At 41.4% G+C, this 16,277-nt stretch overlaps 2 protein-coding genes across 8 annotated transcripts; one reads left to right on the top strand and one right to left on the bottom strand.

The window, feature by feature from the left end:
• The first annotated feature begins 1,435 nt into the window (after window positions 1-1,435).
• Window positions 1,436-6,600, top strand: tal1 (T-cell acute lymphocytic leukemia 1). Of its 7 annotated transcripts, none has more exons than XM_068341197.1 (5): window positions 1,444-1,593; window positions 1,753-1,812; window positions 2,837-3,384; window positions 4,065-4,153; window positions 4,806-5,449. In XM_068341197.1, the coding sequence occupies exons 3-5, from the start codon at window positions 2,876-2,878 to the stop codon at window positions 5,300-5,302; spliced, it is 1,095 nt and encodes a 364-aa protein (XP_068197298.1). In that variant the 5' UTR covers window positions 1,444-1,593; window positions 1,753-1,812; window positions 2,837-2,875; the 3' UTR covers window positions 5,303-5,449. The 7 variants fall into 7 exon arrangements, with proteins under 7 accessions (XP_068197293.1, XP_068197298.1, XP_068197296.1 ...); XM_068341195.1 differs by having other exon boundaries at window positions 4,065-4,183; XM_068341190.1 differs by having other exon boundaries at window positions 1,449-1,593; window positions 4,065-4,183; window positions 5,074-6,600.
• A 3,997-nt stretch (window positions 6,601-10,597) lies between these two features.
• Window positions 10,598-13,895, bottom strand: LOC137612839 (inner ear-specific collagen-like). The gene is made up of 5 exons (XM_068341571.1): window positions 12,767-13,895; window positions 12,203-12,673; window positions 12,019-12,108; window positions 11,813-11,884; window positions 10,598-11,679 (listed from the first exon to the last, which is right to left on the bottom strand). Exons 2-5 carry the CDS (start codon window positions 12,648-12,650, stop codon window positions 10,802-10,804), a joined length of 1,488 nt encoding a protein of 495 aa, XP_068197672.1. The 5' UTR covers window positions 12,651-12,673; window positions 12,767-13,895; the 3' UTR covers window positions 10,598-10,801.
• Between the last annotated feature and the right edge of the window lie 2,382 nt (window positions 13,896-16,277).

Raw genomic sequence — 16,277 nt, 5'->3', positions numbered from 1 at the left:
AACAAAATAAACATACAAAGGACACCACTTAAAAAGCTTATACACGCATTTCGTTGTGTTGTAACCAGTTAGATGGACGGGCTCAATTGAAATAACTACAGAAAATACTTTTTTATAGTATTTTCTGATTTATTGACTTTACAGTTTATTGCTCATTGATTTAATATTTCTACATTGAAAATATGGACCAAAAAATGTAGTTATAGTTCTCGGTGCTTCCGCTGATAAAAAATATGTCTGAAAGTAGCAGTTTGTTAGAAAGATGCTCATAAAACTTTGGGATGGTTTAAAGACAAGAACTCAAGCAGGACGTAGGATGGCGGTCGTTAACAGGTCTGCAAAGACGATCTCTATCTATCTATCTATCTATCTATCTATCTATCTATCTATCTATCTATCTATCTATCTATCTATCTATCTATCTATCTATCTATCTATCTATCTATCTATCTATCTGTCTATCATGATGTTCCTCGCGCAAATGATGTCATTATTTAATATACTGAATTTATTTATTTGTCTAGAAAAGAGACAGGCTTTGTAGTATCCGTTATTAGATATACCTACTGTCATGCCGGCCGTCCTGTGTGTGCTCTGATAACGTGTTGCTCCTTATCTGATGCGACCAGAAGCCGATGTGTATTATCTCTCCCGACCATGACTCCAGATCAACCCCAAGGGAACCGCCATCCATGCACCCCCTCCCCAAAGGCATACAACGGCACATTTATTTATTTAATTAGCAATTCCTAAATCAATACGTGCTTATGTCCCATTAAGACATCGTTGTCATCATTAGACCCTTTTGATTTTTTTTTTATCAGTCTATATTTCTGTCAGTAGCCTGAATCCTCAAAGGTGCAGAAGTGGACATCGAGGAGTATTTTCTAGGACAAAAATAAAAAGAGACTACCCTCTGCGATCATCACTCATCGTTTTTGATAAATAAATGGTCTCAGAAATATTTCTTTGTTGGAAATATAAGTAGGTCAAAAAGCTTAACACCAGCTTTTGTTTCTTTCATCAAAAAAAAAAAAAAATTAAAACACCTCAACTAAAGCCCAGGACACATAATACTACCTCGCGTTGTTACAGGCCGTTGCGCTGTGCCTGTTTGCTTTTTTTTTTTTTTTTTTTTTTTAATGCTTTGCCCTCCACGAGCCTATATAGTCCACGACAGCCAAATAATAATGAATCATTTCATAAATAATGGGTTTAGCGGCTTATCGGGAATGAAGAGGCCGCTACCGTGCGCTTATCTCACTCGGCCACATTGCGGCCTGTGTTCCGCTCCCCATACTGAGGGAGCGCACTGGATGCAGCAAGGAATAACTCAGCCACACACACACACACACACACACACACACACACACACACACACACACACACACACACACACACACACACACACACACACACACACACACACACACACACACACACACACACACACACACACACACACACACACACACACACACACACACACTGCTCCACAACTGGTAGGAAAAAAAAGAGAAAACCTCAGACATGGATGACCCACTCACAAAATGGCTCCACTTACACAGTAACATCAACAACACGGCTGGAACGGTAAGCGCAAAATACAAATCTCTTTATTTAAACCACCATGTCCGTCGTTCCAAAAGGCTAAGTGATTAGAATTATGTTTTTTTTTAAAAAATACTGCTGGTGTATTGTGCGTAATATTTACCCTATATTTTGTACTATTGTCCGACCTGATGGTTGAAGACTGTACGGGCTGTCATAACGGATGCGAGGCCCTATTGGAGAATTCCCAGCAATTAATGGGCAAGTCTTTGTTGATGGCATGTCGTTCGGTTATGTTAATATTCTAGGACATTCATGATTTTAATTATATTCTATTTAAATATCTCACATTTGTGTATTATGTATGGCAGGTTTTTGATAATCGGCTTAAACCACAACAGCATGGCCTATAGGTTAAACAACGATAAACAGACATGACAAAACCCACAATACATATGATCATGTGAAAGTGTTTGTGAGGCTCTGCGATTATATTTGTCGATTGAATGAAGAAAAAAAAAATCTATTTTATTTCGATAAAAAGTCGTCCCCCCCCTTCGTGATCCTAATTCTCACATCCTCTCTATAATAAGTTCGATCATTCCACCAGTAAATGCCGCAATTTTCTCTTAATATATTAGAATGTGGTTTCACGCAGAGCTCTAAGTGGATTTATTCCCCGATAAGACAGCACCTTACCGGCATAACTATGTTGAAGGCCAATTTAGCTTTTACGTTTGTCGGTGTAGATGAAGAAACAAAAATGACAAACATTTACAAAAGAAATCCATCCATATTTATCATAAAAGCCATTTAGCATGATCGAGTAAAAATAAATATAAAAATACATGATCAATAATCAGCCTATGAAGGATGTGTTATATTCCAGCCGGTTTAATTTCAGCAAATAAATGCTGTTAGACCTTCAACATGCCCCCCCCCCCCCCAAAAAAAAAATGGTACAGACATCGAGAATTTAAGCATTTTTATTTTTATGGACTAGCATTAAAATTATAATGTGTGTTTTTTTTTTTCTTGATATGAATCGGAGCATTTTATCCTTTTTAAAATATGAAATCACATAACGATTAACCTAATGTAACCAGCTAACAACTATTACAACATGCCTTTCTTGCGCTGCATGCTTTCTGGCTGTAAAATTTGCATTTGTTAACAATAATTGTGGTGATGATTTTTTTTTAAAAATGGCTATGTTAAGTGTAGTAAATCGTTAAGTCTATCGCATGTTCCGATCAATCAATTCATAGAGGATAATCGTATTCAGGACGTTGTGGACTAGAGCGAGCAGAGAAGATCTTAAAAAATGATGGATAAAAGGCAGCCGGAGGTTTGTCGTGGAAGTCCCGACGCTGGATCCGGTTCTGGAAAGCGAGAGGACTCCTCCATCATCTCCAGACAGAACGGATGCAAGGAAGAAGAGGAGCCGAGGAGAGAGGAGGGGGAGAAGGAGAGGGGAGGGCGCTTCAAGGGGGCTGAGGAGACGGATGACGCTCCTCTGCAGAACTCGAGCAATGGGACAAGCATCAGCATCATCATCAACGGCGTTGCCAAGGAAACTGCCTCTCACAACGCCCTTGACCTGAAAAGGGAAGTGCCGGTGATCGAGCTCTCCAGGAGGGACGCTATAAAAGCTGTGGAACAGAGGACTGAAAGCCATTTGGTGCCGATCACGGAACTTCGCAGACCTCCGCTGCCGCTGCCGCCGCCGCAACGAGACGACGCTCGAATGGTCCAACTGAGCCCAAACGCGTTCCCTGTCCCGGCTCGGGCGATGCTCTACAACCTGGCGCAGCCTCTTGCCGCCATCAACAGGTAAAGGAGGCGACAGATAGAAAAAAAAAAAATCTTTCTTTCAATGCACGTTTGATTTAATCACTTAATCACTGAGTGTTCATTAGAGAAAGTTTAATGTTTGATGCCTATTATGGTCTCCAAAGGCTGCAATATGCTTGTACTGTGATTAATTCATGATGTTGACATTTAGCATGTATGTGTGTGTTTGTGGACATCACTCATATTGTTTCACTGGAGACAAAGTCAGTCATTCTACGATGAAGCCTTGTTTTCGTATTTTTGTGTAACATGAAGGTTTATTTTACTTATGCGTGTTGGTGTTAGATTAGAAGAGTTTGGGTCAGGAAAGTAATGGTTGGGATAATATTAATGATATTATTATTATTATTATTATTATTATTATTATTATTATTATTATTATTATTATTATTATTATTATTATTATTATTATTATTATTATTATTATATTAATAATAATAATTATTATTGTTATTATAATACAGTAAGGGTGCATTAACTAGAAATTCAGTATAAGTCTATGCAAATCCACAGGAAATGAAAAGTGTATGTATTGTCATACGTGTGCTCCTCTTGCAAGAGGGGATGATGGGTTCTTTGTAATATAGGAAATTGTGTATGACGAAATTCATGTTCTGTCTTTTACCTGTGTACTTTTTCTTTGGTTTTTGTCGCTGAAGTCTCGGAGGGGAGTCGGAGCAGTACAGCATGTACCCAAGCAACAGGGTAAAGCGCCGCCCGGCGCCTTATGAGGTTGAACTCGACGAGGGTAGGCGCATTTTAGATCTTTATAAGTATGGTAAGATGCACTTCTGTCGTGTCCTCCTTCTGCCAATGTAGTCCCTGAAACGCCCCCTCCTCATTTCCATTGCCATTCATCCACTGACATGGATCAACACTGTATCAAATCTGGGTGTTGCAGAAAATATCTTGCAAAAAGAAATTCCAGTTGAGTTTAACCCAGATGAATAAATGCATTAAATTTCATGACTTAAATGAATACTGCTAGTCAGGGTGTCAAAAAAACATGTGCACCATTGAGTAAGCTCTTACTTGCAAATTTGGGGTTTATTTCATTTGAAACATTCTTTCCACTGCTGCCCACTCATTGTCATATACAGGGGTGGAGGATGGGGGTACTGCTGCTTCATGCCAAGGATGTACTGCAGAGTGGGTTGAAGGATTAAGATAGACTGGGTGTGTTCATAGGGTGGCAATAGCCTTTGAAGACACCATTGTCAAGGGTGGGAGGATGTGACTACCTGCAGTGGGGTATTTTATCATGCCAAAATAAAAAGTACATATGCAATGACAAGTATTCAGGGTCCCCATAACCATATCCACGCTGAACGAACCATTTATCATGTATTGCAATGGTGCAGTATTTTGCATATTCTACTGATTTTTGCAAACTTCTGTAGCTTCTGCTCTATCATCTAAAATCCATGGTTGTATGGAGGACAATGTTGTTACTTCGTTCTTCAGGATTGTTGAAATTCTTTCTCCAGGCAAGTGTTTGTCAAAACTCAAAATGTGCATCTTCTCTCTTGCTTCTAGTTCTTCCACTTTTGTTATTATATTGTATAATTTATTTAGCTCCTTAGTTTGCCATTTGTGTTACTATCCCCATCAATGTCTGCTTACCTTACTCTCAATATGTCTGTCTTTTCCATTCCATCTCTGTGCCAGCTGGCCAGCCAAAAATCGTACGTCGTATCTTCACCAACAGTCGAGAACGTTGGCGGCAGCAGAATGTAAACGGGGCGTTTGCGGAGCTTCGAAAACTCATTCCCACTCACCCTCCAGACAAGAAGCTGAGCAAGAACGAGATCCTGCGGCTCGCTATGAAGTACATCAGCTTTCTCTCCAACCTCCTGGAGGACCAGGATGGAGGGAGGAATGTTGGCAACACAACTGATGGTGAAACGGGGCTCCTGGTTGGTGCCCACGAAGCAGGCCCGCAAGGTGGAACGCATCAGGACACAGTGGTGGGTTTGGCGAGGGACGATATTCTGGAGACAATGTCGCCAGGCTCCAGTTGTGGAAGCCTTCCTGATGGCGATGCAGAGGGAAGCCCTGAGAGCTTCATGGAGGATCAGGACTCACCTCCAGCTCCGAGGACTCTAACAGCTTCACGCGGGCCCCCGCTTCATCTACCTAGTCGTGATTTGAGGCGCAACGGACGGCCTTTAGATGGCTCCAGCCGTCGATGATGCCGAAGCCAAGAGATCATAGAGACAAGACCTGAGACTGAAAGAAAAAAATAAGATGGACTTCAAAATGAGATGAATATGCTCAGGACCTGTTAGCTTTGAGTTGTCAGTGCAAGAAGAGTCAAGCTCTGTATAATGAGATAGTGTTGTCCAAACTGGACCATGAGTACGCTTCCATTGCCACACCACACCCAAGGCAGCACTGATGAATAGCTTAAATCTTGATCGACTGAATTTAATCTCACAAAAGACTTGTAAATTCTGCATGTCTCGTGACTTTGAATAACCTGCAGATTATAAAGTTCTATGTTTTCAAAGCCCAAAAACTGGATTCTCTAAAAGCAATTGACACAAAGAAAAATAAATAAAGACCAAGCAAACTAAATTTTAAAAAAAGCCCTTGCTGCAAAGATTTTAATATGTAATATTAAAGTTTTGATAATATTGAATACAATATGGTTCGGTTATGTTAGGTCCAATGTGCTACAAGTAAATCACTTGAAAACATTGGTGGATTTATGTTAGATATTTATACCCAATAATCTGACGTGTTAGACCAATAACACAAATGTTTGCCTCAGTCGGAGGCGTTAAAGGAACTCGAAGGACTCTGATGTTTCATCATGTATTGTAAATAGCATTATATTTCCACTGCTGAACGTTAACAATAGTGATTCAAGTTCAAGTCATGTGGTTTAAGATGTCCAGTAGTGTTCTTGTAAATGGCTTTACTAGTGAAGTGATTTGTTTGGAGGCAAGAGAAACAAAGAGAGATACGACGGATGCAAAGGGTGAACCGAGGATCCAAACATGGGACATCAGATGTGGTACCAATTATTTCTGTTACACTTTGGTGAACAATGACACCAAATATGGCAACAGACAGTTCACTGCCTGGAATCTATGTTAAATTGCTGTGGAGGTACAAGACATGCAGTGTTTCTTAACGTGTACAAAATCTGGGTCATATGATCAGATGAAATAATCCATTCAATCATTTTTATATGAATGTTTCAGTGTTTTTTTTTTAAATCTGTAATGCAATTGTAGTTTAGTGAGGTACACAAATAAAACCTTTCATTGCCACATGTAACACACACACACACACACACACACACACACACACACACACACACACACACACACACACACGGCCCTACAATCACGACCAACACACACAGTGTTAATATCATGACAACACCAGCAGTTTTATGAGAAATAAAGTTAAATGTTGCTCACTGTTGTTGGATTTTCTGCTTTTTCAGCAGGACCTAGTAGCCAATATTGGTACCTTTGGTAACTATGGTATTTTATGAATTGCAGTAAAGGGACATTGTACGTTTGGTAATGACATATTTGTTGTATGATAGCTGTATCTATGAATATATCCAATGTTAAATCAATGAATTTTATAGAAAATCCCTGAATAAAACACTCAGAAGAAAAACCTTGTTTTAGTTCTCACTCAAGCATGTCCTTTGTGTATTTCTATTTATTCACTTCAATTTCTTCCTTATAAGAAACACATTGCTTCCATATTTCATCACATACGCCCACTAATATAAGCATGACTTAATTGATGTATTCCTAGAGGTAGAAAAATGCACACCACTCAAATTTTTCCCACCTATTAGCTCAGAATGTATTGTTAAAGCCACAACCTCCTCATGAAATACCACCACTGAATGCTGGAATCCTCACTTCCTCCCAACAAATGACAACTTCCTGCAGAGTTCAGCATGGCTCGCTGACCAGCAGGATATCCTGCTATTGTGAAGGTGGTTTTGACAGCCTCCCCTGCACTTGTTTGCACGCTGTTGTGTCTGTACATATTATGAAACAGACATGAAGACTCCCACCACCCGAAAGTTTTTCACTTACAAAAATGAAAACTAATGTGGCCCGGGCTGCGATCATTGATGAGAAATGAATGAAGCTGTAGCTTTGCCACATAAATGCTGCTTTTCTCAAACCTACTTCCCTATTGCCCAAAATGACACAGACAACTTTGCCACCAGTGCCGTTGCTGGAAAAACATCAACTCTCAGACATTTCTAACAAATTATAGCCGCTTCCAGAGAGCATCGGAGACATCCAGATGTTTGGAGACCTCTCCTGCGCTCTGCCACGGCTCTGCTGGAATTGACTGGGACTGACTGAAGGGCTCTCTGGGTTAATGCCTGCCAAACGTTTACCTGCTTCAGTGTTCCTGACTCTCCAAAAACACTCCCTCACAAAAAGAGAGGGGTATTGAAAGGGAGGGAATGACAGGAGGCTTCTGTCTGCCCATGTGTGTACATGTTTGTGTGTTTGTGAGTCCAGGCTTATGTGGATCTGCTTGTTTTGCATAGATCCTTGTGTGTGTGTGTGTGTGCGTGTGTGTGTGTCAGTAAGCTGGCGCGCATGTGTGTGTTTATCAGCTCAGTGCAGATGGGTGGCAGAGTGGCTCTTGCAGCCAAATGATTCAGTATGCTAATTAGTTGTTATCTGTGGTGCTGCAGGAACAATATACTGTCTTTCTCACAGTGGGAATCCAGCCTGCTGGGAACAGATTACACTGCACACACCGCCAAGGTAGTTATTTATATTTTCACACAGAGTAGTATAAAATACATAAATGCACACACACACACACACACACACACACACACACACACACACACACACACACACACACACACATGCGCTATCATCACTAGCAGTAGTTGCATAAATAAGGCGTAAATTTGAGGTAAATGTATGTTTCTTCACCAGTAGATGGAGATGTTATTCTGGGCTCTCCTCTTTGAACAGGTTTCAGTGTTGTGTGGCTGTTTGGTACTCTTCATAAAAGTTTCCGTACACACTTTAAGTTAACACTCAATTTACCCAGAACATTTTTTTTATTTTATTTTAATCAGCAAATGTCTCAGACACAACCTGAAAAACATGTCTGTCCAATCTTGTTCAATATTATGAAATCAGTCTCAAAACTTGTATTCAATTGACGCTTTCAATTTTAAATTGAATGCATTTATATTTAAAATTTGATTCACATTGCAATCTTGATTACCGTAATCGTCATTTAACTTCACACTCAAAGTTTAAAATATCCAGGTGATGGAAATAAATTATGATATCTGTAAGAGTTGGAAGAGATGGATTAACACCAAAACAGACATCTTATTATGTTTATTTGGTCAGGATCAAAAGCGTTACTCTTCACTGTTTCATCCCCTAATGATTTGTCACATTATGTTATATAAGTTATTTGTCTCAGTATTTGCCTTTGTCTATAATCTTTGTTTGTGTGTCCAGTCTGAGCCTCCCTCAGAAAAACAGAGGATATAAACTGCATTTGGAACACATAAGGGGTAGCACAGTGATACAGTGGGTAGGGCTGTTGCTTCACAGCAAGATGGTTCCGGGTTTGAGTCCTATTTGTTGCGGGGTTTGTATGTTCTCCCTATGTTCTCCCTGTGTGGGTTTTCTCTGGGTTCTCCCGTTTCTCTTCAGATGAATTGATCGATTCCATATTGTTTGTCGGTGTGAGTGGTTGTTAAGTCTTTCATGTGGTTCTATGATGCGCTGGCAACGTGTCTGGAGTGTTTCCCGTCCTCATGCCCATAAACCCGTTGGGATAGGCTCCAGCAATCCCCATGACCCACGTATGTGGAGGAAGCGGTACGGAAAATGGATGGATGGATGGAACACATGGGACTAAAACAATTATGCAGTCTTATGCAGATTGGTATGAAAATTAATGAGACATGCACACTTGTTATATATTGATAAATGAACTTAAAATAAATTAAGAGAAGCTTGCTGCTTTGTTATCATTTAACTGTCACTTCGCAGACTTGGAGGATATTTTGACTTACGATATTACCATTAAAGTGGTATGCACTGTATATATTTAATTGGTTTGGTAGGAACATTGCTTAAAAACACACCATCATGTATAAAATGATTATAGAATCTTTGAGTGCAAACACACAACACACCAAAAGACACCCTACACAATAAAAACATAAATTAAAACTGCTAGATTTTATCACTTCATATGTCATAAATATATACTGCACATTTCATACTTTGTCAATGAGCAACACTACGATGAGTGTTCACCTGAGTATAATTCAAGATGCACGCTTCTCTCTTTGCAGCACAGGGTTGAGCACTAAAGCAACCAGTCTTTTCTCGGTAACGGTCATGATGCTTCATTCTGTCAGCTTCTGGCTGATGTTTTTTGTTTTTTTAAATCAGTGTTCTGTTTCTGTGAGTCAGAGTAACCTTCAAGCTTCAGAAGATTCAAGATCAATTAAATTATCATTGTACAATTTAAGATTATAACAATGTCAATGTCCGTCATTGAGGAAGAAACTCCGGCAGGACCCAGTTGAAGACATGAAGGAAGCCACATAAAGTTTGACAAACACAGTAACTGCTGATCTTCAGATAGGATTTAGCTCTTGAATTTGCCCAACCTTTAGCACCACACTCCCCCAACATCTCTGTAAGTCATTATATTTTCAAAATGGACCAAAATTCAGGAATTTCTTTGACTGTGGTTAAGAACAAAATCAGTGAGAAATTGCTTTGACATTCAGCTGTTAGTTTCTCTTGCAAAGACCAATGCATTATTCTCCAATGCATCGTCAGTCAATAAATCAACATGAATATGTTGAATCTTCTATGCGTTTTGCATATGTTCTTTAGAAATACACCACTGTTTTATTACACAGTATTATTGATGAAAGCATCACTAATCCACAAGTCTCTACATTTGTCTCTCTGCAAACGTTAGGCATATCACGCCCTCTAGCGGTTGTAAAGCGTAATTGTGGATTATTTACCGGCTTTGTTTCCATATTTTTTATTGGCTGCAGCTACAAAGAGCTTATCAGTGTTAATTACAGTGACTAATGGTTAACAAATTAGATTCTCTTTCTAAGCAAATACAACTCGAGGGTCATTTATTTGAACCATAGTCAATTTTAATGCTTTGTTACAAAGGATGGAAGTGTTGCATGCAGTAGTACAACCAGGACTGATTCATCTTTGAAAACAGCAAAGCAAGCAAAGCATCTGACTTGATTAGCATCAGCAAAGAGCAGATACTGAAGCAGCAGTATTTAGCTGTATGAATCAACTACTGTTGCAATAGGCTGAAGGTTCTGCAGAGTCTACAAAGAGTTAAACCAGAACTGATTCAAAGCCTGTGGTCACAGGTTTTCTGTGGCAGCAGGTTTTTCCTTCAAATCTGGGTAAAGCAGGAAGCCAGAAAAAATGCTGTCATCCTCACTGCTGGAGTAAACTCCATTCCAGTCTCTTAGGGTCTCCAGCCACACTTGGTCACCTTGATTCAGTGGCAGCAGAGCAAGGTTGGATGCCTGATCAATCTCCTGGCCATAGAGAGAATCCCTGGTCCGCAGCTTTCGTACCCCATTAACCACAAGGGCAGCACGCACAGGCCGGTTTCGCACAGTTATGTGGTAAGTGAATAAGTAGACACCTGAGTAAGTGACATTAAACTTGTTGAGTACTGGGTCCCAGTGCCCCTCCCCATTGTAAAACACCTTATCGAACTTCACAGGCAGGTTGGGTGGAGGAAAGGACCTGCTTGGAAACAAGCCGACACTGAAGGCAGAACGGACGGGCTCCACACTCTCACCTGGGGATCCTTTAGGGCCCCGTGGCCCACGTGCACCTTTAAGGCCACGTTCCCCCCTTAGCCCTAACATGCCCCTCCCTCCTGGAGGACCCGGAGGCCCTCTGGCACCAGTATCTCCCCTCCCTCCTGGAGGACCTGGCTCCCCTCTTTCTCCTTTCACGCCATCAATTCCATTCACGCCTGGGGGCCCCATCTCCCCTCTCAGACCAGGTGCGCCCGCATTACCTTTCTCGCCTTGTAAACAATCACCTTTAAGTCCCGTTTCACCTTTCTGACCCTTTTGCCCTTCCACCCCAGGAGGACCCATGGATCCCTCTTGCCCAGGGTTACCCTTAGTCCCATTCAGGCCAGGCCATCCTCTTTCTCCTGGGTCCCCTTTCAAACCGTTGTAGCCACGATCACCTTTCTCTCCTTTGGGGCCCAGATCACCTATAGTACGTAGACGTTGTATTCACACAGATAAATGTAAATGCACAGTTAAAGCAATATATATGATGTACTTATGTATAATCTAAACTCATCAAAGTCAGGATAATTTATTCTACCATAAGAAACTGCATACCTCTTTCTCCTGGTTTTCCTGGGACTCCGGGAGTGCCAGGATCACCGGGCGGTCCTCGATCACCTCTTTCTCCTTCAGTAGTTTTAAATAAAACGTAGAAAATGACTTCCACAGTAAATTCATACAAAACATGTTGTACAATACTCCATTACATAGATTAGGTGGATGGATGGAAGGATGAAACTCTTCTTTTTTATTTGTTGTACCTATATCACCATTAAAGCCATTGTCTCCAGGTTGTCCAGCTGGTCCCGGAGGTCCTTTGGGACCTGGTTCTCCATTTTCTCCCGGTAACCCTGCAAAACAGTGAACGTAAAAAAAATTATTATATCAAACCGATAAACCGGACATCAAACCGGTAAATTTCCTGACAATTCCAATCCATGATACCTGGTGGACCCCTTTCTCCAAGCAGTCCTGGTGGCCCAATCTCTCCTGCAGGTCCCACAGGGCCCCTTTCTGGTGGGCAGCACTCACAAAAGTTGAAAAAGCATTCACTGTAGTCAAGAGTGTAATTTCCCCTCGCAGGGGGTGCAATGGTATCTGTGTTGAAGTCAGTTGGGTAAACGTCATTGGCATAAGTGGTACTGTCTGATGGGGACAGGGTGTAGGGATCCATCATTACATCAGTTGTCTCATACATGTGTATGTTGTTTGGGGATGTTGAGGCAGTGGTCCGTGCTAATCGTCCAACCCCACCATTGGTCCCAGGTCGAGGGGGCTTCTTGGTGCTCTGAGGTTTGGGCAAGCGTGTGGTTCTGCTGCTAGAGGTCAGTTCAGCCATGAGAACCATGAGGAGAATTGTGAGGAAGACATTATGCTTCCAAATCGTTGGCATTGTTGAGGTCTTGACACAACAATCTGTAGGAGAAGAGTTGTTTCAAGAATAGAAAGTGATGTATTTTGGACACAGTGCATATACAGTATACATAATATAAAGCAAGTACAATTTACCTGCTTATGTAGATGGTGTTGACTCCTCATTCCATCCCCCTCAACTAGCAAATGATGAAGGCTGCCTTCTTCCTTATATTGCTGTGGTAGTGCAATTTCTTTATATTTAAGCCAATGAGAGAACAAGGGACTGAAAACACCGAGGGTTATCAGGAGGTGGGTGGGCTGGCAACAACAGATTACATGACTCCTGAGGGATAGGAAAGAAGGTTGCACACAAGGCAAGACTTTATTCTTTGTGATATGGGATATGATTCTAGAACACAAGAGCAGGAACACTACTGAAGTTTGTACACACACATACAGGCACACACACATACCTGCTTTGTATACAAAACAGCAGAAATATAAGGTTACACACAGGCACATTTTCAAAAAACGTGTGCACTATTACAATATATACAAACAACCTCACACCTTCTTCGGGGAGGATAATAACCCGTGCTTAGTAGTGACCACACTAGTTTGGCAGTGCCTCAAAGCAGAGAATGGATCACAGTAAAACCCATTGGGAAAGGTTTTGAAGTCCCAAAACAGATAAAATGGCGATACTGATCCATCGTGTCCTTCATCTAACTAACCAGAGTAGCCAAATAATGACCTGTCCCCACTGAACTTAAGTTAACTTTATGCATCTCAAAATGTGTGTTGGCTGTAGTTTAAGCCCCTGACACTAACTATAGATTCCTCATTGGCTGCCAATGTTCTTCGTAACATTTGATGAGGAGCCATTCATTGTTGTACCGGCCTAAATAACAGATGGACCTGGTCAACATAGCTCAAAGGCAGAAGAGACACCGTCTGTCATGGTTTAGCTTTGTGTTCCAAAACTTTTTTTCAATAACAGCACATCTACTGTACATGTTCAAACGTTTATATGCTAACCTTTTTTGTGCTGCTTTTAGCCATTATCACCAATCACTTCTTCTTACCCTTAGCAGATATCTCAACTAGATAGCTCACATCCAGCACCTTTTGCACACTTTGTCATCATTCTTGTCAGTTGCATCAACTTTCCAAATGAATATAATACTCCACGCACCTGCCGGCTAATAGGAAATTATTTATTGTTGGTTATCTATAAGGTGTGCTTGGAGCCTTTGTTTGATTTGACAATTTCATACCATGTGCCAGACACCAAGAGAAAGCTTGAAATGAAGCTGCATGACAGGTACGAGTCGTCTTGAATAAAAAGTTTTTATTGACTAAACTGTAAATTATTGTGCCGTCTAAACTGTGTTATTCCGTAGAACCACCAGGGGACAGTATTTAATCAATGATTTGACTGTAAAAACCGATATCCAGCTCCCTTTGAACCAAGCTCTCTGTTGCTGTCATTAAACACGTCGTTGAATCATCCGTCTCTTGATTGGCTGTTTATAAATGGGCACATCACTAATAACAGAGAATACTGACCCTCAGTGAGAATATGAAAGGGTTTTAGTGTCAAAACTTTCTCCATAATCTTAGAGCAGCCTTTTTTAAAATTAGCCATATATTATAATAATTGTTGTAGAGACAACATCTTTTACTCGAGCCTAGAGGAAGCCTTTTCTGACCAGTGCACTGAAGTTTTACTCCTAAATATTACTTCAGAACTAGATCAGCAGTTACAGGCATCCAGGTCCTTTATTTGGAATATCACTTGATCATGCAGCCTGTTTGTGGGAATAGAGAGAAGAGGAACGCCAAGAGTATAGGACTGAGAGTAGGGATGTTAAATATTGGAACTATAACAGGAAAAGGTAGAGTTGGTTGGCATGATGCAGAGGAGGAAGGTAGACATACTGTGTGTCCAGGAGACTAGGTGGGAAGGCAGCAACGTTAGAAGTTTAGGAGCAGGGTTCAAGTTGTTCTATCATGGTGTAGATAGGAAGAGAAATGGAGTAGGAGTTATCTTGAAGGAGGAGTTTGTTAGGAATGTCCTGGAGGTAAAAAGAGCATCAGATAGAGTGATGAGTCTGAAGCTAGAAAGTGTGATGTTCAATGTTGTTAGTGGTTATGCTCCACAGGTAGGATGTAAATTGGAGGAGAAGGAGAAATTCTGGTTGGACTGTGATGAAGTGATGCAGAGCATACCTAGAAGTGAGAGAGTTGTCATTGGTGCAGACTTGAATGGACATGTTGGTGCAGGAAACAGAGGTGATGAGGAGGTGATGGGCAGGTTTGGTATCCAGGAGAGGAACACAGAAGGACAGATGGTGGTTGACTTTACAAAAAGGATTGAAACGGCTATAGTGAATACTTTTCTTCCAGAAGAGGCAGGAACATAGGGTGACCTATAAGAGTAGTGGTAGCAGCACACAGATACACTACATCTTGCGTAGACGGTGTAATCTGAAGGAGATCAGTGACTGCAAAGTAGTGGTAGGCGAGAGTATAGCCAAACAGCATAGGCTAGTTGTGTGTAGGATGACTCTGGTGGCGAGGAAGATGAAGAAGAAAAAGGCAGCGCAGAGGACAAAATGGTGGAAGCTGAAAAAGGAAGAGTGTTGCATGACTTTTAGGAAGGAGTTAAGACAGGCTCTGGGTGGTCAGGAGGTGCTTCCAGACGACTGGACAACTACAGCTAATGTGATCAGGGAGAGGTTAGGGGAGTATTTGGTGTGTGATCTGGAAGGAAAGGAGATAAGGAGACTTGGTGGTGGAATGAGAAGGTACAGGAGTGTATACAGAGAAAGAGGTTAGTTATAAGAAGAAGTGGGACATTGAGAGGACTGAGGAGAGTAGACGGGTACAGGGAGATGAAGCGTAAGGTGAAAGTAGAGGTAGCAAAGACCAAACAAGGGGCTTATAATGACATGTATGCTGGGTTGGATAGTAAGGAGGGAGAGACTGATCTATATAGGTTGGCAAAACAGAGAGACAGAGATGGGAAGGACGTGCAGCAGGTTAGGGTGATTAAGGATAGAGATCGAAGTCTATTGACAGGTGCCAGAAGTGTGATGGGAAGATGGAAAGAATACTTTGAAGAGTTGATGAACGAAGAAAATGAGAGAGAACAAAGACTAGAAGAGGTGGCCGTTGTGTACCAGGAAGTAGCAAAGATTAGTCAGGATGAAGTCTTCAGCAGAGACGAAGATGCTGAGGTTCTCTTTGGGAGTGACCAGGATGGATAAGATCAGGAATGAGTACATCAGAGGAACAGCACACTGAGATGGTTTGGACATGTCCAGAGGAGAGATAGTGAATATATTGGTAGAAGGATGCTGAGTTTGGAACTGCCAGGCAGGAGGCCCAGAGGAAGACCAAAGATGAGGTTTATGGATGTAGTGAAAGAGGACATGAAGGTAGTTGGTGTGAGAGAAGAGGATGCAGAAGACAGAGTTAGATGGAGGGAAAAGCCGAAATGAGAAGCCGCAGCCTTTGTCATTTTATCTCATGACATCATTTTGCTCCAGCCACCAGCGCTGGTTCTCATGATTTCCGTGTCCAGGTTGCAGCTCCGCACTGTTTCTAAGGAACGAACGAGCGTCATGACCGCCATCTTCACAATCGACTTCCGTAATGT

Source organism: Antennarius striatus, chromosome 18 (genome assembly GCF_040054535.1).
Source record: "Antennarius striatus isolate MH-2024 chromosome 18, ASM4005453v1, whole genome shotgun sequence".
Classification (NCBI taxonomy): Eukaryota; Metazoa; Chordata; class Actinopteri; order Lophiiformes; family Antennariidae; genus Antennarius; species Antennarius striatus.
Note: the sequence above shows the minus strand (reverse complement) of the source record. Positions and strands in the feature narration are given on the sequence as shown.

Coding starts and splice junctions, on each gene's coding strand:
- tal1 (XM_068341192.1), top strand. CDS start 2,876: ATGATGGATAAAAGGCAGCCGGAGGTTTGTCGTGGAAGTCCCGACGCT. Junction 3,385..4,064: donor CCTCTTGCCGCCATCAACAG/GTAAAGGAGGCG, acceptor TTGTCGCTGAAG/TCTCGGAGGGGAGTCGGAGC. Junction 4,184..5,073: donor TTTAGATCTTTATAAGTATG/GTAAGATGCACT, acceptor TCTCTGTGCCAG/CTGGCCAGCCAAAAATCGTA.
- LOC137612839 (XM_068341571.1), bottom strand. CDS start 12,650: ATGCCAACGATTTGGAAGCATAATGTCTTCCTCACAATTCTCCTCATG. Junction 12,109..12,202: donor TGGAGAAAGGGGTCCACCAG/GTATCATGGATT, acceptor ACTGTTTTGCAG/GGTTACCGGGAGAAAATGGA. Junction 11,680..11,812: donor AGGAAAACCAGGAGAAAGAG/GTATGCAGTTTC, acceptor TACGTACTATAG/GTGATCTGGGCCCCAAAGGA.